The following is a 25,286-nucleotide window of genomic DNA, read 5'->3' on the forward strand; positions in this document are numbered from 1 at the left end:
TTTTGGTTTCTCTTTTGGTTTCCGATTCCAGCATCCGCAGTACTTAGCTTTTGTTAGAATGTGCTGGTATTTGAGTGCTGTAAATTGTTTGTGTTGGGATAAATGGGAATTTGTTCTGTATTTCAAATCTTTCAACGTGTTTACATGCAAAAAGCTTGGTTTATCCTTTTCATCTTAATTTATTTTGTGTAATCAACTTTTGCTTTATTGTTAAATACAAAATTGCAACATTGTGGTTACGTTTCAGTGACTGACCACCACATCCATTGCAAATAAATATGATCAATCGAGCTTTTATTTTAGTTGAGAATCGGACTTGTCCTGCAGGATTGTAACACCTCTGAAGGGCCAACAGGTGGAGAGAGTCTAATTCAAGGTGAAGAATGAGAGAGAGAAAACTAATCAGTAAAGCAAGGCCATATTTAAGGTTTCAGTGATTGGGACAGAGTGTAAAGGAATTTGTACAGCACAGATCTTAGCTGACGACTCTGCACAATTCAAGGCACAACATTTCCTGAAGGCTGTGACTGCGTTTTCTGGAGACAGTACAGAATATTTCTAAGAGAATGGTTCCAGATATTGAGAGACTGCAATTCTGAGGATTGCTTGGACAGTATTGCTTGAGGAGAAGGCTGAGTGGAGATTTGATACTAAGTTGTAAAAATCATGATGGGTCTGAACAGATTACATGGGGAGAAACTGTTCATGCTTGTAAATGGGCCGAGAACAGAAGAGACAAAGTTCAAATGATTCCCGAAGAAGCACGTGTGAAGTGAGAGAAACTGTCAACAAGTAGAGTCTGGAATGCGGTGCATTATGCTAGTGCAAGTAGGTTCAATTAGGTATTGCAGAGGACATTGAATAAGTATTCAAATAGAAACACATGCAGGGTTATGGGTAAAAAGCAGGAGATTGAGCATTTGGACTTAGTCAGTCAGTGCCAGTGTAGACCAAAATGGCCTCCCTCTGCGTTATAACAAGTTTGTGACTTTGAATTCTCGTTTTTCCCAAACCACTGACATTTGCAGCCCTGGGTGTGCAGTTAACATAGAAAAGAGAATGATGCACTGCCCTTTTCTGGTTCACTATGCTGAAATATGAAATTTTTTCATGTACTGTGGTTGTGAACTGCTGAGTCTGATTCTGTTGCTGTTATAGCTTCACAGCTTCATAAATAGAACAAAGCTGGTTGCTTCATTAAGAATTTTAGTTAACCACTAAAAGGTCTGGGGAGGGGTGGAGTTAACAACTTAGCAGTCATTGGAATGACTACTACAAAGTGCAAACTACGCATTGGACATGGAATGTGAGATACTCAATCTTCAAAGGCATTTGAAAGGATTTCAGAGTGTTACAAGGAGACATAAATTTAAGGTGAAGGGTGGAAGGTATAGGGGAGATGGCAGGGGTAGTTCTTTACCCAGAGAGTGGTGGGGGCATGGAATGCGCTGCGTGTGGGACTGGCAGAGTCAGAATCATTGGCGACCTTTAAGTGGAAATTGGATAGGTACGTGGATGGGTGCTTAAGCTAGGACAAATGTTCGGCACAACATCGTGAGCCGAAGGGTCTGTTCTGTGCTGTATTGTTCTATGTTCTATGATCACACTTAAGTTATCATTCCAGGTAACTCTGTTCATGGTGTTTAACTAAAATCAAAACTTCACTTTCACTGGTAGAAAAGTTTATACAATATGAAGAATAATAACTAACCTTGATAATTGGCTAACGCTTGCCTCCAATGCCTGAGTTTGGGGCAATTAATGTGGGTTCTAATGACTAAAGTTAATTTAGTCGAGTTAATCGTTGATATAAATTCAGCGTATTTGAAATTTTCTCCCTTCTTTATGCAAGACAAGATCTATTGGAATGTGTTCTGGGAACTAGCCAAGTAGCAATCTTTGCAAACTATACCAAAAAGCAAACTGTTCTTGTTGTTCTTGAATTGGTTACAAAATCACCGGTGCACAAATCTAAGATTTCAAGACCGTTCCAGTTCAAGTAGAAATGTCATTCTGGTCTTATGTTCCCTTGTTTGAGTTGTGGCCAATTGCATTCAGATGTAATTATCACTGTTTTGTTGGAATTTTAAGTCTTGGTGAACTGTTAAAAATTTCCATGAATAGAAAAGCAGCAGCCAAATGCACATACAGAAGAATCTCGATGAACCAAAGGACACCAGGCAAGGGGGTATTTCATTTGGTAAATCGAATTCTGGGTAATTGAATGCCAGACAACATAGTTTCGCCAAGTTTAGGGACCTTGCAAGTTTGCTGGATAACCTGATATTCGGATAATCGAATGCTGGATTGTCAAGGTTCCTCTGCAGTATGTACTGCAAATCCTGGGTATCTTAAGGCTTTAGTGGAAGGGAAAGGAGCACCAGTGGAAGTTGGTTGATTTCCGTTTGTGGTTTATATCTTGCATCGACTGCAGCATTAATTTATTCTTCCTTCAATGTCATATTGAATCTCACCAAATAATCATCCAAAGCTCTTCAGAATACGTCAATGAACCTCGAGTAACTGTCTGTGTGGAGTTTGCACATTATCCCAGTGCCTGTCTGTGGGTTTCCTCTGGGTGCTCCGGTTTTGTCCCACAGTCCAAAGATGTGCAGGTCACGTGACTTGGCCATACTAAATTGCTCATAGTGGAAGCTGCATCAGTCAGAAGGAAATGGGTCTGGGTGGGTTACTCTTCGGAGGGTTGGTGTGGACTGGTTGGGCCGAAGGGCCTGTTTTCACACTCTAGGGAATCTAATTTAAAAGAAAATAAACGATTGAGACTTGTGCTAGCATTTTTAAAAATCTAAAGGTGCCAGCAATGCTCCAGTGTTTTCTCCAGTCTGTCAGAACTTTCAAAATTGAGAGTGGGCAAGATAGATTAAGTAAGAACAAATTGTTCCCACTCAAAAGGAACAAAAACACTAGGACATGGATTTGAAGCGATCTGCAGAAGAAGCAAAGGTGAAGAGAATACAAAGCTTTTGCTCAGGGTGTTGTTTGAGTATGGCATGCAGTGTCTGGAAGTGTGGAGGAGAGGCTTCATTGACATATTCTGAAGAGCTTTGGATGATTATTTTGTTAAAATAATGTGCAAATGTATGGGTGCTGAGGAGATTGGTGCAGTGTCATGTTCATTGAGCATTGGGATGAATGGCCTCTTTCACCACAAAACTGCTGATTCTGTGAAGTTCTTCTTTAAGTACCCATTATTTAATGTCGCTATCACAGACAGCCTGGGTACTGTCCACTTATAGTTTTCAGTGTGTGTACTGGATTGTGTACAGCAGACAACTACAGGACTGTTTTGGCTTCATTATCTTACGATCGATCTGTTATCTTGCGTTATCCTGCACTTTGGTTGCACCTAAAGCAGATTTCCAAATAGCTGGCTGCGAGCTTGATGATTCACAGTGTCATCTGGCCGTCTACTCAAATATATTAAGTAAGATTATCACTTTCTTTGTTAATACATGAACAAATCAACTTAATTATAAACCGCAGAAGAGCGAACTGAAGAGGATAATTACCATTTCACTTGAGGTCATGATCTTTTTCTTAAAATACATGGAATCAATGATGAACGAAACTTCACCATGAAATTTACCTCCTGGTGATGGACTGGATATGTTTCGAGAGCAGCTAGTTTTTTTTTCGTTCACTTTAAGTGCTGATGTTGACTTATCACTTTCGTGGAGTAGGCTATTGGATAGGCTTTCTTGAAACAGATCAAGATGATCCCAAGTTCAAGTCCCAGCTTGCCTTTATCTTCCGTTATGTAATTAAATTTGTATTTATTGACGCTTCATGTAGCCTTTCATTCTTGGGTTAGAAGATGTGGGAACCTGGCTGGTAATTTGTCCTCCAAAATATTCCTTGTTTTCAACAGAGATTTTTGAAAAATGTAGGAATAGAATTCATACAGTAACTCGCACGTCACCACCGGTGGAAGCACATAGGCTGTTGAGTGAGTAAAGTCTCAACTGAATCGAACCTCTGATGTTGCAAGTACAAAGAGCTAAGTCTGACAGCTGCTCATCTGAAAGATCCTTTGCCATTACTGGCCTGTTAAGACATTCTGCTCTCATTTGACAAGGTTTATGCAGTGGTACAGTTTTTGTATTGATGATTTTGCATTGAATCCACAGATTATTATAAGTCTAGAATTATAATCACAGTGGTGAGGATTCTATGGTACTTTCAAAAAATTTGGTGGCTTCTCGGCTGAGTTTTTCTCTCGGTGGGATACTTCTATCTGCTAAGTTTGAGATCTTGTGTCAATGAATTCAAATTCTATGATGGTTCTCTCTTCAATCCTTAGATGGCGGGATCCATTAATGTTCCCAGTTAGAGTTAAGATCTGCTTCCAAATGTTCCTTAAATCCATTGTTCACAAATTATCGAGTGTCAAAAGCCAAAAGGATTGCACTTAATCAGTGACGCTTATCAAATGATTGAGCAACATATAAATTTGGGTGTTTTTAACCTGGTACCCAGGTTTTCAGGTATCACGTGTTCCTGCAGCTGAATTCAAAAGACTCTTGATAATTATCTTGTACGGCTGAGGTAAAGTCTGATCAAGGTCTAGCCTCGTTCTGCGCACAGTTTTTGAGGTTTCCTCTGCGAATTAGATGCCTTCCCAAATGTAATATTTTTCTCCAAAAGTACTAAACCAAGTAAAAATGGTTGGGACACTGCAATACAGGGACATTGTACAAGAGCAACCAACTTTAGTTCTCATTATGTTGAGTTCCATTCATCAGAAGTTTTTGAAATAGCTGTCCAGTAAAAGCAAATAATTCACAAGAAAGCTTCAAATTGGGGTGTAAATGATAAAAAAAAACAGTTGTTACCTCTTGCAGTACTTTTGTGCATTGAATGATCTTAAACATCTATTACTTAGTTAAGAAGGTTTGGACAAAAACTATTCTGTCGACAGATCTAATATTGTCATTGTTTTACCAGTATTAGCAATCATTTGGTTCATTATTTGTCTTTAATGTTTATTCATTTGCACGATATTATTACCAATTTAGTGGTCATGATGTATCTGTGAAATGAGCTGATGAACATTTGGGATGGGTGAATAATTCATCTTATTTTTGTCAGGAAGGTGATTGTTCTGGATGAAAGATATTGCATATCTTTGTGTACAGATCATTGTTGCTTCTAAGCATTGAGGTTGTTTCCCTTTTTAAAAATGGTTATTAACCAGCACATAAAAAATGGTGTCATTAAACCTGATGTTTTTGTTTGCCACCAGCTTAGACATTGTTGCACACAGAAAATAACTAAATTTGTTTGACACACGAGGACCGAACAGCAGGAGAGACATTAAACATTTCCCTTGTACAAAGACCTGTGTAGCTGTTGTGGTGAGAGGATTCATTTATCTTGATGATTCTGACCTCTGGAGAAAATGATTGCCAAGTTTTAACAGCTGTGCCAGTATTATGTAAATAGTCAGATTTTCCATGAAACTCTGGAGATGGTTGGAGAAATGTTCCTTGTTTCTTGACTTGAGGCAAAGCAAAAAAGCTTTAAAAATGCAAATTAACTGAACAAAAGCAAGACACAATTATAAATGCAAGTTTACATTTCCTCTCCAGGTATTGTAAAGTGGTTCACAAATAATTAAGTATTTTGGAAATAAAGCTGACATGTTTAGAAATGCAGTCGCCAACAAATTGGAGAAAATAAACTTTGTGGTATTGGTTGAGAGCTGACGAAACCGCAGGGTATAAATCGCACTCATTAAATAATATCGTGAAGTATTTTTTCATACACCAGAGCAAGGATAGAATCTTGGTCTAGTATTTCAGAGAAAAGATGACATTTCCAAGAGTGCAGCATTATTGTTGGGCTGAGATCCTGAGTTCAAGATGTAATCTGGAACCTGAGCATCACTCATGGTAATGCTAACAAAAGCTGAGAATGATTTCAATTTTCAATGTTCATAAATGCTGCATGTTTAAGAGAATGCCGTATTTAATTTTGCATTGTTGAACTCCAGTGAACATGGTTCTACTTTCAGTACATGAAATGCTTTCCCTTAGAATTTGAAATGCTGTGAGCACTTTGAAATTTGTAGATTTTAAATTCATCCAACTGATTAATCTTGAGCTGTTGCACTTGGCTATCTTGGCTTTTGTTAAGAAGTAATGTTAAGGTTTGTAAGATGGAGTTTTAATGTGGTTTATGATTAATGAAGTTCAGTTTTACAAAGCTTACACCAGCTTGGAGACTGAGTAGGTTCTAGATGATGCTTAAGATGTAAATAAAGATTGGTTTCACTGCTTGTCATCTTTGAAATATGCATTGTGCTTTCGAAGTTAAAACTGCAGCACCAGATTTCAGATTTGTGGCTGTTATGTGTGACAAATGTCACAAGTCTAATTGAAAATTGAAGAATCATTCCAGACAGTAAGAGATCGGTCAACCTAATATGGCAGTGCCAGCTCTGAGGAAGAGCTATCTATTGGTCCAACTGCCGTGTTTACCCCCATTTGCGATTTTTTTTAAAATCGCTTTTGATGTTTAATCATTAACATAATTGCAATATTTCTGAGCAAGGAATTCTGAATCATCAAACTCTTCATGTATTTGAAAAACCTAATCATGTTAAATTATGTCTTCTACTTATCGATTCTCCAATCAGTTAGAATAACTCCCTCTGAACTACTATTCAAAATATTTCTTCCATCTCCTTGTTACTATATTCTTTACTCCCAGTTTCCTTAATCCCCATATTGTCGAAGTCTCTGAATCCTAGTGAAATTTTGGAAATCTCCCCTCAACCCTTTTGAAGGAAATACAACAAATTGAGGTGACCATTACCTAGATTTGATGTTGACTAACTTGTGTGTTGAAATTGCAGTGTTGAATGCTGAGTGTTCAAAGCAAAAACTGCACTTAAGGTTCAATTTAAGTGTTTTACTTGATTTGTTTCGATTCGTATGTACTCTGTGTTTTTGGCATGTGAAAATTATGCTGAATTATCATCTGTTTCTATTTGCGTGGTGAATTTGATTTGAAGTATTAGTGTGTGATATTCAAAAGCTAATCTGCTGAGCTGCGGGAAATTGTACGTCCTGAGGCTAGGGTGGGATGTCTCTATTCTACAGGTAGAAGATAAGGAATTTACATTTCCATCTCTTGGCATTCATGGCCATTTCAGAGTCACTCAGAAAGACAATCTACATTGTCATCTCATACTAGTTACCGTTTCATCCCTGGTACAGAAATCAATAAGAACATTACAGTTAGAAATTTGATTACTCCCTGTAGTTTAAAAAATGTTGTGCAACAGATTTGTCCTTTGAGGGATTATTTACATTATGTTGTTTCTGCAAATGCGGTGGGATTATGCTGTGGACATTAATGACTGTGATGTAAAGATTTTGCACAAAGGAAGGACTGCTTCCTTCGTTCAGGGAGATCTTTGACACGACTCTGCAAGCCCTGTGAAGTGTGTGTGAAAGATTCTTCCAGACAGATTGCACTGTACTGTGTTTTATAAAATTTTTGTTGTTCATAGAAATTGGCATGTTGCAGTTGCATCAAGTGTCTATGAATCTCAGCAAAAAATAATTTAATGCTGCTACTGATGTCGTTTATTAACTAGAGTCATAGAGATGTACAGCATGGAAACCGACCCTTCGGTCCAACCCGTCCATGCCGACCAGATATTCCAACCCAATCTTGTCCCACCTGCCACCACCCGGCCATATCCCTCCAAACCCTTCCTATTCATATACCCATCCAAATGCCTCTTAAATGTTGCAATTGTACCAGCCTCCTCAACATCCTCTGGCAGCTCATTCCATACACGTACCACCCTCTGCATGAAAAGGTTGCCCCTTAGGTCTCTTTTATATCTTTTCCCCCTCAGCCTAAATCTATACCCTCTATTTCTGGACTCCCCGACCCCAGGGAAAAGACTTTGTCTATTTATCATTCCCATGCCCCTCATAATTTTGTAAACCTCTATTAGGTCACCCCTCAGCCTCTGACACTCCAGGGAAAACAGCCCCAGCCTGTTCAGCCTCTCCCTGTAGCTCAGATCCTCCAACCCTGGCAACATCCTTGCAAATCTATTCTGAACCCTTTCAAGCTTCACAATATCTTTCCGATAGGAAGGAGACCAGAATTGCATGCAATATTCCAACAGTGCCCTAACCAATGTCCTGTACATCCGCAACATGACCTCGCAACTCCTGTACTCAATACTCTGACTAATAAAGGAAAGCATACCAAATACCGCCTTCACTATCCTATCTACCTACGACTCCACTTTCAAGGAGCTATGAACTTGCACTCCAAGGTCTCTTTGTTCAGCAACACTCCCTAGGACCTTACCATTAAGTGTATAAGACTTGCTAAGATTTGCTTTCCCAAAGTGCAGCACCTCTCATTTATCTGAATTAAACTCCATCTGCCACTTCTCAGTCCATTGGCCCATCTGGTCCAGGTCCTGTTGTAATCGGAGTTAACTGTCTTTGCTGTCCACTACATCTCCAATTTTGGTGTCATCTGCAAACTTAGTAGCTGTACCTCTTATGCTCGCATCCAAATCATTTATGTAAATGACAAAAAGTAGAGGGCCCAGCACCAATCCTTGTGGCACTCCACTGGTCACAGGCCTCCAGTCTGAAAAACAACCCTCCACCACCACCCTCCGTCTTCGACGTTTTGAGCAAGTTCTGTATCCAAATGGCTAGTTCTCCCTGTATTCCATGAGATCTAAACTTGCTAATCAGTCTCCCATGGGGAACCTTGTCGAACGCCTTACTGAAGTCCGTACAGGTCACATCTACTGCTCTGCCCTCATCAATCTTCTTTGTTGCTTCTTCAAAACACTCAATCAAGTTTGTGAGACATGATTTCCCACGCACAAAGCCATGTTGACTATCCTGAATCAGCCCTTGCCTTCCCAAATACATGTACATCAGTCCCTCAGGATTCCCTCCAACAACTTAGCCACCACTGAGGTCAGACTCACCGGTCTATGGTTCCCTGGCTTGTCTTTACTGCCCTTCTTAAACAGTGGCACCACGTTTGCCAACCTCCAGTCTTCTGGCACCTCACCTGTGACTATCGATGATACAAATATCTCAACAAGAGACCCAGCAATCACTTCTCCAGCTTCCCACAGAGTTCTTGGATACACCTGATCAGGTCCTGGGGATTTATCTGCCTTTAACCGTTTCAAGACATCCAGCACTTCCTCCTCTGTAATGGACGTTTTGCAAGCTGTCACCATCTATTTCCCTGCGGTCTATATCTTCCATATCCTTTTCCACAGTAAATAATGATGCAAAATATTCATTTAGTATCTCCCCCATTTTCTGTGTCTCCACACAAAGGCCGCCTTGCTGATCTTTGAGGGGCCCTATTCTCTCCCTAGTTACCCTTTTGTCCTTAATATATTTGTAAAACCCCTTTGGATTCTCCTTAATTCTATTTGCCAAAGCTATCTCATGTCCCTGTTTTGCCCTCCTGATTTCCCTCTTAAGTATATTCCTACTTTCTTATACTCTTCTAAGGATTCACTCGATCTATCCTGTCTATACCTGACATATGCTTCCTCCTTTTTCTTAACCAAACCCTCAATTCCTTTAGTCATCCCACATTTCCTATAGCCACCAGCCTTCCATTTCACCCTGACAGAAATATACTTTCTCTGGATTCTTGTTATCTCATTTCTGAAGGTTTCCCATTTCCCAGCTGTCCCTTTACCGTGAACATCTGCCTCTAATCATCTTTTGAACGTTCTTGCCTCATACCGTCAAAATTGGCCTTTCTCCAATTTAGAACTTCAATTTTTAGATCTGGTCTACCCTTTTCCATCACTATTTTTAAACAAATAGAATTATGGTCACTGGCCCCAAAGTGCTCCCCCACTGACACCTCAGTCACCTGCCCTGCTTTATTTCCCAAGAGTAGGTCAAGTAGGTACATCCACATCCTGAATCAGAAAATTGTCTTGTACACACTTTTAACAAATTCCTCTCCATCTAAACCTTTTACACTATGGCAGACCCAGTCGATGTTTGGAAAGTTAAAATCCCCTCCCATAACCACCCTATTATTCTTACAGATAGCTGAGAACTCCTTACAAGTTTGTTTCTTAGTTTCCCTCTGACTATTAGGGGCTCTATAATACAATGCCAATAAGGTGATCATCCCTTTCTTATTTCTCAGTTCCACCCAAATAACTTCCCTTAATGTATTTCCAGGAATATCCTCCCTTAGCACAGCTGTAATGCTATCACTTATCAAAAATGCCACTTCCCCTTCCTCTTTTGCCTCCCTTTCTATCCTTCCTGTAGCATTTGTATCCTGGAACATTTCAGCTGCCAGTCCTGCCCATCCCTGAGCCGTGTTTCCGTAATTGTTATGATATCCCGGTCCCATGTTCCTCACCATGCCCTGAGTTCATCTGCCTTCCCTGTTCGGCCCCTTGCATTGAAATAAATGCAGTTTAATTTATTAGTCCTACCTTGTCCCTGCCTGGCCTGACTATTTGACTCACGTCTGTTCTCAGCTGTACCCGTCTCACATCGATCTCTTTCCTCACTTTTTCTCCCTGGGTCCCACTCCCCCACCTTACTATTTAAATCCTCCCAAGCAGTTCAAGCAAATTTCCCTGCCTGTATATTAGTCCCCTTCCAATTTAGGTGCAATCTGTCCTTCTTGTACGGCTCACTTTACCCCAAAAGAGATTCCACTGATCAAAAAATGTGAATCCTTCTCCCATACACCAGCTCCTCAGCCATGCATTCATCTGCTCCATCGTCCTCTTCCTGCCCTCACTAGCTTGTAGCACTAGGTCGAGTTGAATGAGAATTATGTTAAAGTATCAGTAATTTTGAGATGGTCTTCTGTGCCAAGGTATAAGATGGAGAAGTTTGGATTTTCTGGATGAAAATGGGGAAGAAAATCCTCTAAGACTTGTGGCTAGTGTTTCTTTGCTCCTCTTGATCTTGCAGGTCTGTGATGTTTTTCCCCTCAGTTGGGTATGAATTTGTCCTTCTGAATTAAAACATGTTCCTTTTCAATGGCTGCAATTTATGACAATCTGAATGTGTAATACTTTGATCCATGGTTGTAAAATGTGTATTTAACATACGTTCAAAATTGCTTTTGTATTGTTTCCCGTTAACATTCTTCCATATACTTTGGAAGTTGGCAATGAATAGGTGAAGCAGTGATCAGAACAGTGAATAGATTTATAAGTAAAGATTGGAGATAAGTTAATTAAGGTTCCAAAAGGATTTTATGAATTGAATGACTTGCAGAGTTTGATGCCTAGGTGCCTTCACTAAACTCCTGTAATTTGGTTCAGTTATCTAGTTTAGTTATTACTTGGATTGTCTTAGATTATTCTAAGCTGTTGTGGTAAAATAGGTGCAGTTACAATATTTTCTAGTTTTGAGGTGTTTGAAGAATAAAAATCCATTTTCACAGCAGGTGGAAAATAATCCATCCAAATTATTGTTTTCAGTTTACTCAAGGAATTTGGTTGTCACTGGCTGGCCGGTTTTTTTTGCCTGTTTCTCATTCCTCCTGAGAAGGTGGTTCTGAGTTGCCTTCTTTAACTGCTGCAGTTCCTGTGCTGTCGGTTGAACCACAATGCCATTTAGAGAGGAAATTGCAGGATTTCAACCCAATGAAGAGTGGCTTGGAGGGGATAAACAGATGATGGTGTTCCTGTGTATCTGCTGTCCAAATGGAAGTGATTGTGGGTTCGGATGTTTGGTGAATATCTACAGTTCATCTTGTCAATGGTACAAACTGCTGCTACTGACCCTTAGTGGTGATGGGAATGAATTTTCAAGGGGGCGGATTTGGTACCAATCAAGCAGGCTGCTTTGTCTGGGGTGGTGTCAAGCTTCTTGAGTAATGTTGAAGCTACATTTACCCAGGCACTGGGGAAGTATTTCATCATATTCCTGACCTGTGCCTCTTAAATGGTCGAATAATGGACATAATGTGGAGGAGCCAGTGTTGGATTGGAGTGGAGAAAGTGAGAAATCTCTCAACACCAGGTTATAGTCCAACAGGTTATTTCAGTCCTAAAGAATAGTGGACAGGTTTTAGGGAGTCACAAGCTGAATTACTTGCTACGGGATTCCTAGCCTCTGACTTGCTCTTACAGCAGTTGTATTGAAACAGCAAGTCATTGATAACCCCCAGAATGTTCATCGAGGGAGATTCAGTTATGCTAATGGCCTTTAATATCATGGGGTAGTTGGTAGATCATCTCTGACTGGAGATCACAGTTGCCTGACATGTGACGTGGTGTCAATGCTACTTGCTACTTGTGAAATATCACTTCCAATGTTGGACGGCATTTCCAAAATCATGAATTCCAGAGTAGTGACTGTTATGTTCAATGTTATTTTTTTACGTGGTGAAGACTGACTTTGCTCTGGAAAGTAAAATCATGTGGGGATTTTTCCACCATCACATGAGAATTAAAATCTTCCTTTTTGTACACTTAGATGAGGTTCTTGGGTGTCCATGGTGAAAGTCTGGTTGAATTTTGTTTTACCATGTTTGGTTAGCATTTTCAAATGACTTGTTCCTTTTTGTTAATTTTGTCATGACATTGGATTAGGTTAGTGGAATTCTACAGAAAAAAAATCTATTTTATGGTCTTTATCTTAGGAATTTGCTTATGAATTGGTTCCATTACCTATTTGTGTGTCTTATGATACATGAGAACTCCACTGACTTGAAATTTGGCTTCATTAAAATGCTAATCTTTTAAATCTTTTTTAATTCTAATTTTCTTGCTATTTATCTGGCACTGTTAATTCTATTTGCTTTGGATTTACTAACAGCAACTTGAATTTACGCAGTGAATTCATCATTGATTTATGCTCAAACTGCATCAAAGGAACTTGCATTACATTTTGTTCATGGCTTGTCCACATCACTGGCAAGGTGTTGCCCATTGTAGATTATCCATGACAATATAGTGGTGAGCTTTCATCTTGAAGTTCTGGATTTTGTGTGGTGCAAGTGCTCTCGTAGTGCTACAAGCTGTTCAAGAATTTTGAGCCACTGACGATGAAATGGCAAGTGATGGTGTCTGACTTCGAAGAGAACTTGCAGGTTGTGAATGAGCATGCACTTTTTGCTTGCTCGTTTCGGTGGTAGAGTTTGTGGGTTTAGCATAATCTATTAATGGAGCATCTTAAATTGCCGCAGCGTGTCGTGCACACAGTGCATGCTGGTTTACCATGGATGGAAAGAGTGAATTTTTAAGCTGATGCCAGTGAAGCAGGCTACTTTTTCAGAGATATTGTTGAACCTTATGAAAGTTGAAGCTGCATCATTCAAGTGAGTGAGGAGCATTTTTAACTGTTGTGTTGATGTTGCAAAGGCTTTCAGAAATTAAGAGTTAAATCTCCTGCTACATTAATGCCCATCTTGAGATCTGCTTCTGTATGTGTCTAACTGATCCGTTTCACTTTGTGATTTGTGACCTTCCAGAATGTTGTTGGGAGGTGATGCAATCTGAGCTTTGCTGTTGAATGTCGAAGGACAGTGGTATTCTGTCACTTTTGGTGACTGGTGAAGTTTATGCCACTGAGCGTGGAAGTCTGAACGTTGTCTAGGTCTTTCTGTGTGGCAGCACAGGCCACTTTGTTACCTGAGGGTTTCTGAGAGCTGCCATCTTCACCAAGCATCAGACGCTTTAGCTTATGATGAAGGAAAGGCTATTAAAGTAGCAACTATACAAGTGCTTAGTTGCAGCTCAGAGACTAAGCAAAGCTGCTTCCAGCAGCCACAACCATCCTCTTTATATTAACTCATATTAATTCACTTGAAACTTGCTGGGGCTCCTTGATGCCAAATTGTACTTTATCTGTGGAATTCTGCTCTTTTGTCCATGTAGTAATGACATTTAGTACTGAGTGTCTCGGCAGAAACTTTATCAATGCTGTTGAGCAGGTTATTGGCAAGCTTTGCTCAATATATTATCATGTTGATAATTTGAGTGGAGATCTTGAGGATCGTCATCAGTCAATTAGATTTGCTCTGCCTTTTGTAGACAGGTGGGTTTCCATTTTTATTTGAGGAAATGTCATTATTATAGTTTTGCAGGAATTGTGACAAATTCTTGAGCACATGTTTTTAATGGTACAAAACAGGCAATAGATTGGTCCTGAAGTGGAGGCCAAGGTATATCATCCACTCAGCGCTTAAAGCAGCAGGTTGTTTTAGCTTGTATATTACACTTGGATGCAGGGCTCTTTTCTCACAGTGCATATGTTGGCTTGCCCCCTTATTTGAATTCTTGTCAATGATGTGTTGAGTGCAAAATGCAGAACTTTGACAAATTGTCACTTTTGAGCTCTATCCCTGTCAGAATAAGTGTTTATGCATTGTTTGTTTATGAATATTTATCTGTCATAAAAAAAATCAATCTGCTTGAGTTTTGTATGCAAATGTATACCTGTTAAAGTTTGGGGTTTTTGAATTCAGTTAAATACTTAGGGTGTAAAATCAGTGCGGAGGCTTCCTCCCACAGTCCAAAGGTGTGCAAATTGTGCATTGTAGAATGGCCATAGTGTCTCCGGATGTGCAGGCTTGTTGGATTAGCTAGGGAAATGCACAGGTTGAGGGATAGAGTGGCAGAATTGGTCTTGGTGGGATGCTTTTCAGAGGGTTGGTGTGGACTTGCTAGACTGAATGGCCTGCTTTCGCACTGTAACGATTCTGTGATTCTCGGAAGAGTCGTTCAGACTCTGTTAACGCATTTTTTTCCCCCCACAGGTTTTCTCAGACATGCTGAGTTTCTCCAGACTTTAGTTATTATTTCCGATCTCGCAAATCTGCAGTATTTTGCTTCAAATGGAAGGTTTAGCAGCAGTTGCAGAAACCTTACTTGTACTTTGGGAGTTTTGGTTGAAGTTTCAAGGAGCTAATCATAAACATATCTTATAGGCTGGGCTTCACTATGATTACAAGATAATTTTACTCCAAACCAACATCAAGTAATTATCCTCACTGACAGACTTTCTGCATACTGACTGCACAACAAAATGCTGTTTTATTCTTTGGCTCTATTTGCACATCAAATTTTGCATTTCTTACTGTCATGTACTGTTATTTCTCATGTCCCAGAAAATTGTGAAGCTTTTTGTCGAAAGATGATGGATCGCTGGATATATTTTTGATATTTCAAGCAATTTGAGGAGGAGGAGAATGGACAGGAAAATGGAGTTGAGACATGGTGGCTTAGAGGTTAGCATTGCTGTCTCAGCACCTGGGGACTGGGTTTGATTCCAGCCTTGGGTGATAGTCTGTATGGAGTTTGCATGTTCTCCCGATGTCTGGGTTTCCTCCAGGTTTTCTTCCATTGTCCACAGATGTGGAGGTTAGGTGGTTTGGCCATGGTAAATCACCCATATTGTCCAGGGATGTGCAGGCTAGGTGGATTACCTAGAGGGTTGGGGGCTGGGGTGTTCTGAGTGGAATGCTATTTGGAGAGTCGGCATGGGCTCCCACACTGTAGGGATTCTGTGATCAACAGTGATCTTGGTCAATGCAGGAGTGGGCTCGAGGAGCTGTACTGCTGTTAATTATGTCATATCCCATTTATTAATAAATTGTTATAATAAAAGTGATGCGTTGATCACAGCAGTTAAAAATTCTCTTCAAAATATTAATATTTGGATACCTTTTATGCTCTACATGGAGGCCACACTTCAGGTCACACCACACCGTTTTCATTTATCTGTTAATCTCCTGAAACAAGTAAAATGCGCTCATGCAGTAATTCTTCTTGAAGTGTGGCAGAACATAAAGCACTAAGATTGTGTTGCCAAATGGGGCAAGGTTGTCTGCAGGTTTGTAGTGGGTTTGAACTCTTAAACATTAAAAGCAACACTTGGCAAGCTCATTAGAATAATGTTCCACAATGCATGACTCAATGTATACTGCACTCGTGTATGCTTATGTAATGTACATCGCATTGCAAGTGTTTTGAATTCTTTGTTGTTATGATGCACAAGCCTGACTCAGTATGACATTGAATGAGTGAAAACAAATGGTAACCTACTTTCAGCTCTGAAGCATGTTTGAGGTTTTCTGGAACTAGAATGCTTCTGTTAAGGTAAAAGCGATCAAGTTGAAAAGTTCATGAGTCTTCTGTTGTGAATCAGTCAGTTACACATCTTGTTGAGCTTTCTGACCCTTGTGCGGGCCAACTAAGACAAATTAAAGCTCCTACGATTACATAACAAAACACTTCACAAAATGCAGCAGAGATTACTCTCATTTCAGAGTACTTATCACTTTTTGTAAGTGGTCTTGCAGGCTCCCAAAAATAACATAACAATCCTTGGACTAAATTGTTGGAGCAGTTCCTTCATGGTTACCCAATGTGAAACCCCATTTCCCATTTGAATATAATCTTCAATTCATGGCTATTTCACCCCATTCTATTGAGTGAAACAATTGTCAAATAATACTGAACTTCTACTAAGTAGGGTAAAGTTATGCATCTTGGTCTTTCCTATCATCTATGTTACAGTGAAGACTGAAGTATTTAAAGTTGTTTTGTAATTGCATGAAACAATTTATTGGGGAAATGCTAACAAGGCTGCTCTTACTGATTTATCCCTAATTGACTTGAAATATAGAAAATAGGTGCAGTAGTCGGCCATTTGGCTCTTTTGGAGCCTGCACCACCATTGAATACAATCATGGCTGCTGATGCAATCTCAGTATCCCATTCCCACCCATACCCTTTTAGCCGCAAGAGTCTGACTACTCGCTTTTGAATATATCTAATGAAGTGGCTCCAACAACTTCCTGTGGGAGAGAATTCCACAGGTTCGCAACACTTGGGTGAAGAAATTCTTCCTCATCACAGTTCTGAATGGCTTACCCATGTTTGATATGAAATGTTCAGAACTGTTGAATTATGTATCAAAGATAAATGTGAGATGGTCGTCCGTTCTGTGGGGAATAACGGATGTTTTGGTGATTCTGGAGTGATTTCAGTGCCCCCCCCCTTGTCCAAGCAAAACTCTCTATTTGCTCATGTGCACAAAGCCATGAGTTCATGGTCTTCTCTGGAAGAGCAGTTTCTTAATGAATTCAATTTTATAATCACTTTACAGGAAGGAGTATTCAGATAAGGAAATATACATCTTAATTGGGTGACTGTTAGAGTCAGTGAGTGTCATTAGCAAAGATTAAGCCATCTGGTGTTAAACAATGAATGTTCTTAACCTTGACTGGTTTCAGGTAATGAATACTTTTCACCTTGTTAAACTGATCTTGCATACTGAATGATTCCAATTTTGTTACTTGGCTCCACATAATGAATGCTTTTCCACCTTGTTCACCCATTACCCTTGCCTCCAGTACCCCATTGTTAACTGCAAGTTCTTATCAGATCTGAGTCATGCTCAGCTGAACCTCTTGTTTCACAAAACTAAGAACATTTTCCCTGCCTGCTTATACCTTATACATTTTCTCACTGTGATTGTACCTTGAAGCTTTGTCTGTTAAATGAAGCAGTGTCTTGAATGTATGATTTTTACTACTACTGCATATTACTGAATTACAGTGCAATGAAGGGGCAATACTGGCGAGGATTCTGAGCGATCTGGTTTTTCATTGAATAATGCTAAAATTTCCAACAATGCAACATGCAGTGCCACCAGGAAATAATGTTGTTACTTAGCCATTCCAATCCGTAGTGTCTTTTAAAAATCTTATCCAAGGGAGGCCCTGGGAGTATTACTTGGTTATTATTCTGGAACTGAGGGGGGAAGTTATTGTGAACTCTAGATTTCCTGTTTTTTTTTTCAAAGTATGCTGTATTTTAACTTTCTCCCCTCCCACTTCTTTCCCAGAAACTGCTTCAGTGGACAAGTCAGCAACTCAGTCTTGTGCTACCCCTTCATCATCATCCTCGGGAATGACTCCTGCTTCTCAGACCCCATCAGCCACCACGTCTACTGTCCCTGTTTCACCTATTCCTCAGTCACCTATTCCTCCTCTACTACAGGATCCAAACCTTTTGAGGCAATTACTTCCTGCTTTGCAAGCCACCTTGCAGCTTAACAATGCTAATGTGGATATGTCAAAAATAAATGAAGGTACGTGATGGTTTTTTGAGTTATAATGTGTTCTTAAAATCTTTCCCTGACCTATTTTAAACATTTTATCTTTTCACAAGATGAGATTGAAACATTTGTTCTTACACTGACACTTGCACTCCAACATTTTCAGTCATAATTTGCTGATTAGGTGTAAGCATTTTTACATTTATTTTCACCTTCAACTGTGTGGCAGACTTCATGCTCTCGTTTCATTCAGCTTGCTAAGTGTTCGAAATATTGGTTTGGTCTTGGAAGAAAGTGGTGTTTTATGTTGAGTTCTGGTTATGACAGTAGAGAAAGGTCCCTTAAACAAAAGGTTGTTAAAGTGATTGGCTAAGGAACCGGAGACATGAGGAACCTTATTTTGTCCCTGCGCAGAATGTGGGCATTGCAGACAAGACCAGCATTTATTGCCTCTCCCTATTTGCTCAGAGGGAATTTAACGTTTTAATCAGCAAGTATATATCTGGATTAGAAATAGTACTGGAGAAACTGAGCAGACTGAGCAACATCTGCAGAAAGAAAACCAGTGTTAATGTTTTGACCCCAATATAATGGAGTTCCGCCACAATGAGAGTGTTTGCCATATCGGCAGCTGACACTTGCTGCAGGTCCGATATTTACATATTAACGTGAATTGCCTTGTCTCTTCTTTGGAACTCTGTGCTGCGGAATATGCTTGCATACGTCTCAAATGTCCTGGTGATGGAAGATTGTTGAGCAGAATGTAACAATCCAGTTATGGACGGTTAAAGTTTGAAGAATTCTGAATACCTTGTTTAACCAATAGGAAGATGCCTTAAGATTTCAGTTCTACTTTAGTCAAACTCCAAACTGACTGTGTATACTACAAAATGAAGGAAACAAATGTGTTAATACCACAGCTTTGAAGTACAAAAAAAACTCAACTTTTCTCATTGCTTCACAAGCAATTCCTTTAGAAGACAATCTTAGTTATTTACTTTATGAAGGGGCAGCCATCAGTGTACCACAATCCTGAGGTGAATTTCTTTAGCTCAAGCTATTCTGAGATATAAAACTTCCATTTTGCCATCTCCTATTACACATGCCTTTGTCCAATATTCTGGTTTGCTTTCAATACTTGGAGACTACTACTATTTAATCTTTCATAACGTGTTGCCCAATTCTAATTGCCCTTGAACTGAATGGCTTACTAGAGTCAATTCAGAGTCCAACACAATTGAGTGCATGGATTTGCATGTTGGCCAGACTTGGTCATGACTATGGTTTTCCTTCCCTGAAAGAGATTTGAGAGTTAGCTAGAATTTTTACAATCAGTGACCATATCAGTCATGGTGACTGTGAAACCAGCTTTATATTTTAGATTTATTAAATGAATTTAGTTATGTGAGGCCAAAGCAATAGCTTGGACCCTGGGAGCACTAGTCTAGTGACATTGGCTCTATTACCATCTTCTTTGTGTTTGTTGCTTTCATTGGCAGAAAATGCTGTAGAGTTTTACTGTTGGTAGATGATATTTCTACTTTGAAACTATGAAATCTTCCAGTGTCTGTTCCCTTTCAAACTTCCAGTTGAGATTGACCCTCATAATCAATGATGAAATTAAATTGCTCTTGCTGTGCAGATCTGGATATCTGTCATTTATTTAACTATCTTCTCTGTGAGCAGCACATCACACAAGGTGCAAGTTGCAACTAACTTCTCCAACAAACACTCAGATCTCTGCAGAGCAGTGAATCCTCATCCTCAGGTCTCTGTCCATCTCCATATATCATGCTCTGGGCTGTCCTGAAAGTGACTTTGAGGTTAATTAGTCCCCATTTACAATTTCCTTGTTCATCAAATGACCTAAGTAGGTTTTACAATTTTTTGCATTTTCACTGAAAAAATAATTTGGATTGAACTTGCAAAACATTTTGGACTGCACTTGTGCTAATATCGCAGACATCACGGCTGCAGCTCTTGCACGAAGTAAGCCCATCTGCTGATTTTATGAATGTGTCTCTTCTATTTGGACTTCATGAGTCACCTTTTTTAAATGATTTATTTCCCTTTTGATTAGATTAGATAAGATTGCCTTCAGTGTGCAAACAGGCCCTTCGGCCCAACAAGTCCACACCAACCCTCCGAAGAATTATATTAGAAATAAGTTTTTCAGTCTCAATAAAATATATAACTGTTTGTTTTATATATTGAGATATGCAGAAATGAGCATGTGTGGCACATTGGCTTTGTGGTCGGCACTGCTGCCTCACAGTGCCAGGGACCCGTTTTCAGTTTCAGGTTTGGGTGACTCTGTGGAGTTTGTACATTCTCCCTGTGACTCTGTGGGTTTCCTCCCAGTACTCTCGTTTTCTCTTGCAGGCCAAAGGTGTGCAGGCTAGGTGGGTTAGCCAAGGTAAATGTGGGGTTAAGGGGAGAGGATAGGATACCCTTTGGAGAGTTGCTGCAGATTTGATGGGCCGAATGGCCTCTTTCCACACTGTTGGAATTCTATAAATTGCCATAGAATAGGTGCTATCATGCATTTTAAAACAATTATTTATGGGATGTGGGCATCATTGGCTGTCAGTATTTATTGCCTGTCCCTAGTTTCCTGTTTGAAAAGGTGGTGGTGAGCTGCCTTCTTGAACCGCTGTTGTCCCATCAACTGTGGGTTGACCCACAATGCCATGAGGGAAGGAGTTCCAGGATTTTGACCCAGTGACAGTGAAGGACCGGTGATATATTTTCAAGTCTAGATAGTGAGTGACTTAGAGGAGTACTTGAAGGTGGTCGTGTTCCCATATATTTCCTGCCCATGTCCTTCAAGAAAGAAGTGGTTGTGGGTTTGGAAGGTGTTGTCTGAGGGTCTTTGGTCAATTACTGCAGTGCATCTTGTAGATAATAGACACTGCTGCTTCTGAGTCACAGCACAGCTGGTCAGGTAGCATCCTCTGAACAGGAGAGTCATGTTTTGAGCAGAGCTCTTCATCAGGCATCTACAGTCCTTGTTTTCTCCCACTGCTGTTACTGAGCCGTTGGTCGAGAGAGTGGATGTATGTTGTTGTAATGCTCCGCAAGAGGGTTGCTTTGTCCTGGATGGTGTCAAGCTGCTTGTACCATTGGAGCTGCATCCATCCAGGCAAGTGGGGAGTATTCCATCAAGTTTCTGACGTGTGCCTTGTAGATGGTAGGTAAGCTTTGGGGAGTTAAGAGTTGAGTTACTTGCTGCAATATTCCTCACCTTTGACCTGCTCACTGTGGTGAGGTTATGAGTCCGTTTAAATTTCTGGTCAGTGGGAATGTTAGGTTCATTATTTCTTGAGATTCTTAGATGATAGTTGATGCACCTGCAATATGCCAACTTCTGTGAACAGCCAAAATTTTAATGAGCAAGTACAAGCTTTGGAGGATCACTTAACACTGTTTGCAATGGCTGCGAAGTGTGTCAAGAGAAGCTCTCTGAACAAAAGAACAGTCCTTCCTTTATACAGGATCTTCACATCACAGTCAGTGATGCCCAGAAGACAACCCCATCCACTCCCTTGCAGTCACATGACACTCCACACACTGCAGTAACCTGATCATCTCCAGAAACAACATAATGTAAATCATCACTTAATGGCCAGATTGGTCGTAAATTGTATTCTTTAACTACAGGATGTGGTCAGAATTCCAACTGCTATGTTCTTATTGATTCTGAATGGCAGGACATGACAATGTAAATTTTTTACATTCTACCTACAAGACAAAAGACATACTACGCTAAGAGCATAGCACACTACCCCCGGGGCATCCAATTTCCTGCAGGTTGGCAGAGCAAATTAACCCTTGAATATCTCAGTAACCCCAAGGATATTGATAATGGGGGTTTCATTGATGGTAACACAATTGAATGTCAGGGGGCGGTGGTTAGATTATTTCTCATGATGGTGATTGCCGGCATTTGTGTAGAGTGAATGTTACTTGCCACTCATCAGCCCAAGCCTGAATATTATCCAGATCTTGTTGCATTTGAACACTGACTGCTTCGATATCTGAGGAGCCATATTCCCCATTGTTGGCTAACGTTCCCAATTCTGATCTTATGATAGAGAGAAGGTCATTGATGAAGCAGCTGAAGATGGTTGGGCTGAGGGCATTACCCTGAGGAACTCGTGCAGAGATGTCTGGAACTGAGATAACTGACCTCCAACAATCACGACCATCTTCCGATGCTTCAGGCATTACTATAACCGTCAAAAGGTTTGCCCCCTGATACCCATTGATTCCAGTTTTGCCGGGGCTTCTCTTTGCTCAGTCAAATGCAGCCTTGATGTCATGGGCTGTCACTCTCCCCTCACCTCATCTCTGGAATCCAGCTGTTTTGTCCATGTTTGAACCAAGGCTGTAATGAGGTCAGGGGCTGAGTGGCCCTGTAGAACCCAAACTGGGCGTCATTGAGCAGGTTATTGCTGCTTGACGATGCTGTTGATGACACCTTCCATCACTTCACTGATGGGGCGGTGAATTGGTTGAGTTGCATTTGTTCTACTTTTATGTACAGGAAATACCTGGGCAATTTTCCACATTGTTGAGGAGTGGCTGGAAGAGCTTAGCTAGGGGAGCGGCAAGTTTGGGGCACAAGCTATCAGTACTATTACCAGAATGTTGTCAGGGCCCATAGCCTTTGCGGTATTGAACGAGTTCAACTATATTAGTGTCATGTGGAGTGGATCGAATTGGCTGAAGGACTGGTATTTGTAATGCTGAGGACCACTAATGGATCATCCACAAGGCACTCCTAGCTGGCAATTTGTTACGAGCGCTTCAGCATTATCTTTTGCACTGATGTGCTGGGCGCCTCCATTATTGTGGATGAGGATAATTGTGGAGCTGCCGCCTCCAGTGAGGCAGATTAGTCATCCACCACCATTCACGACTGAATGTGACAGGACTGCCGAGCTTCGATCTGATCCATTGGTTGTGGGATCGCTCAGGCCTGTGTGTCACTTGTTGTTTATGCTGTTTAGCATGCAAGTAGTCCTATTTGATGGCTTCACCAGGTTGATTCCTCTTGTTCAGATATGCCTGGTGCTGCTCTTGGCATTCCCTCCTGCACACTTAATAGAATCAGAGTTGATCCTTGTGGGTGCTAGCAGTGGCTGAGTGGGGGATATGCAGGGCCATGAGGTTACAGATTGTGCTGGAGTACAATTCTTCTGCTGCTGTTGATGGCCCACAGCCCCTCATGAATACCTATGGTGATAGTGCCACACAACATGATGGAGGTTATTCTCAAAGTGAAGATGGGACTTTATCTCCGCAAACACTGTGCGGTGATTGCTCTTGCTGATATTGTAATGGATAAATGCATCTGCAGCTGGCAGATTGGTAAAGAGGAGGTCAGGTATGTTTTCCACCTCTCTTCAGTTCCCTCGACAGCTTCCACAGAGTCTAGCAGCTCTGTCCTTTAATCCCGACCAGCTTGGTCAGTAGTACTGCTGCCAAGCCACTCTTTGACATGGACGTGGAAATTCCCCACAGTATGTTTTGTGCCCTTGCCATCCTTAGTGCTTCCTCTGAGCATTGTTGAACATGGGGAAGTACCGATTCATCAGCTGAGGGAGGATGGTATGTGGTCATCAGCCAGTGGTTTCCTTGCCCATGTTTAACCTGAAGCCAAGTCACTTTATGCAGTCTGAAGTCAATGATGAGAACTCCCAGGCCAACTCCCACCTGACTGAATACCACTTTGCTGCCATCTCTTTTGCGCTGTCTGGCCGGTTGTGCAGAACATAAACAAGGATGCTGATTGTGATCTCTGGCACTTTGTCAGTAAGGTATGGTTCTGAGTATGACGGTGTCAGGCGGTAGCTTGGCTAGTCGTTGAGGCAGCTTTCCAAAATTTGACATGAGCCCCCACATGTTAGTGAAGGGCACTCAGCAGGGTTGAGGGCTGTTTATGCTGTTGTCTTTTCTGGTCCATCGGTCAATCCCAGGTGAATCTGTCTGATGGTCAACAGCTTGGCAATTTTTTTGGGCTTACTCTAATGTAAACAAAGTCATGAGCTTTCAAAAGTGCGTAAATTCTACTTGAATGTTGAGAAACCGTGTTTTAATACTTCTTGATGACATGTTTGAAATTAAAACTCTGTCTTGAGTTTTTTTTTCAACATTTTGGAGCAGTGTTAGGATAGCTTCAACAGAGTTAAATATCTCACGACACCAAGTTATAGTCCAACTGGATTGTGAAGGACCAGGCCTTTTTGGCCTATCAAGACACATGATGCCTTTGTAAAGTAAAAACCTTTTGCCTGTGTGTCGTATCCCTATTCCCTGTCTATTCACTTCTGACAGGTCATCCAAGCATTGACCATTCTTTGTGTTTTTTATTTAAAAGAGAAAAATCCTGTCACATCTCCTTTTATTTTATACCCCCCCACCCCTTTTCTTTTACCTTGAGCAGGTGGTCCTGAGTAATTGACATTTCTCCTCTGGGAGAATGACTCTGAATATCCATTCTATCTGTGCCCCTCATAATTTTGTATACTTCGATTGGGATGCCTCATCCTTTGTCATGCAAATGAAAACAAACAAAGTTTGGACAATCTTTGACAGAGTTCATACCCTCCAAACCATGTAACACCATGGTAAACCATTTATGTACCTGCCCTAAAGCCTCCACATCCTTCTAGTAGTGTAGCAACCAGAATTGTACACAACATCTCAAAGATAGTCTACCTAAAGTTCGATACAACTGCAACATGACTTGCCAATTTTTATCCTGTGCCCAAACCAATGAAGGCAGCATGCCATATGCTTTTTTGATCCCCATATTCACTTGTGTTGCCACTTTTGAGGGAACTGTGGGCCTGTATGTCCCTCCATGTTGATGTTTTATGGGTTTTACCATTTATTCTTCCTATCTCCATTAGATTGTTCAAAATGCATCGCCTCTTATTTGTCCAGACTAAACTCCATCTGCCATTTCTTTTCCCAAGTCTCCAGCCTCTCTCTCTTGCTGGATTCCTGGCAATTCTCCTCACTATCCACAACTCTACAATGTTTGTGTCATCCACAAGATTACTAATCAGATCACCTGCATTCTGCCTCAAACAACAGGGGTCTCAACCCTAATCCCAACGGAACATCACTCGTCACGGATTTTGAGTCAGAAAATCACCTTTCTTTTTCTACTGTGTCTTC

General features: G+C 40.7%; 1 protein-coding gene across 9 annotated transcripts in view; it reads left to right on the forward strand.

The window, feature by feature from the left end:
* The window catches only part of waca (WW domain containing adaptor with coiled-coil a), a 129,614-nt gene that overhangs the window by 40,643 nt on the left and 63,685 nt on the right, over positions 1-25,286 (forward strand). For all 9 annotated transcript variants that reach the window (XM_072576038.1, XM_072576041.1, XM_072576043.1 and 6 more), the window contains one exon: positions 17,886-18,131. In XM_072576038.1, the coding sequence (XP_072432139.1) occupies positions 17,886-18,131 (246 nt within the window). The remainder of the gene's footprint in view (positions 1-17,885; positions 18,132-25,286) is intronic.

This window comes from Chiloscyllium punctatum, chromosome 8 (genome assembly GCF_047496795.1).
Source record: "Chiloscyllium punctatum isolate Juve2018m chromosome 8, sChiPun1.3, whole genome shotgun sequence".
Classification (NCBI taxonomy): Eukaryota; Metazoa; Chordata; class Chondrichthyes; order Orectolobiformes; family Hemiscylliidae; genus Chiloscyllium; species Chiloscyllium punctatum.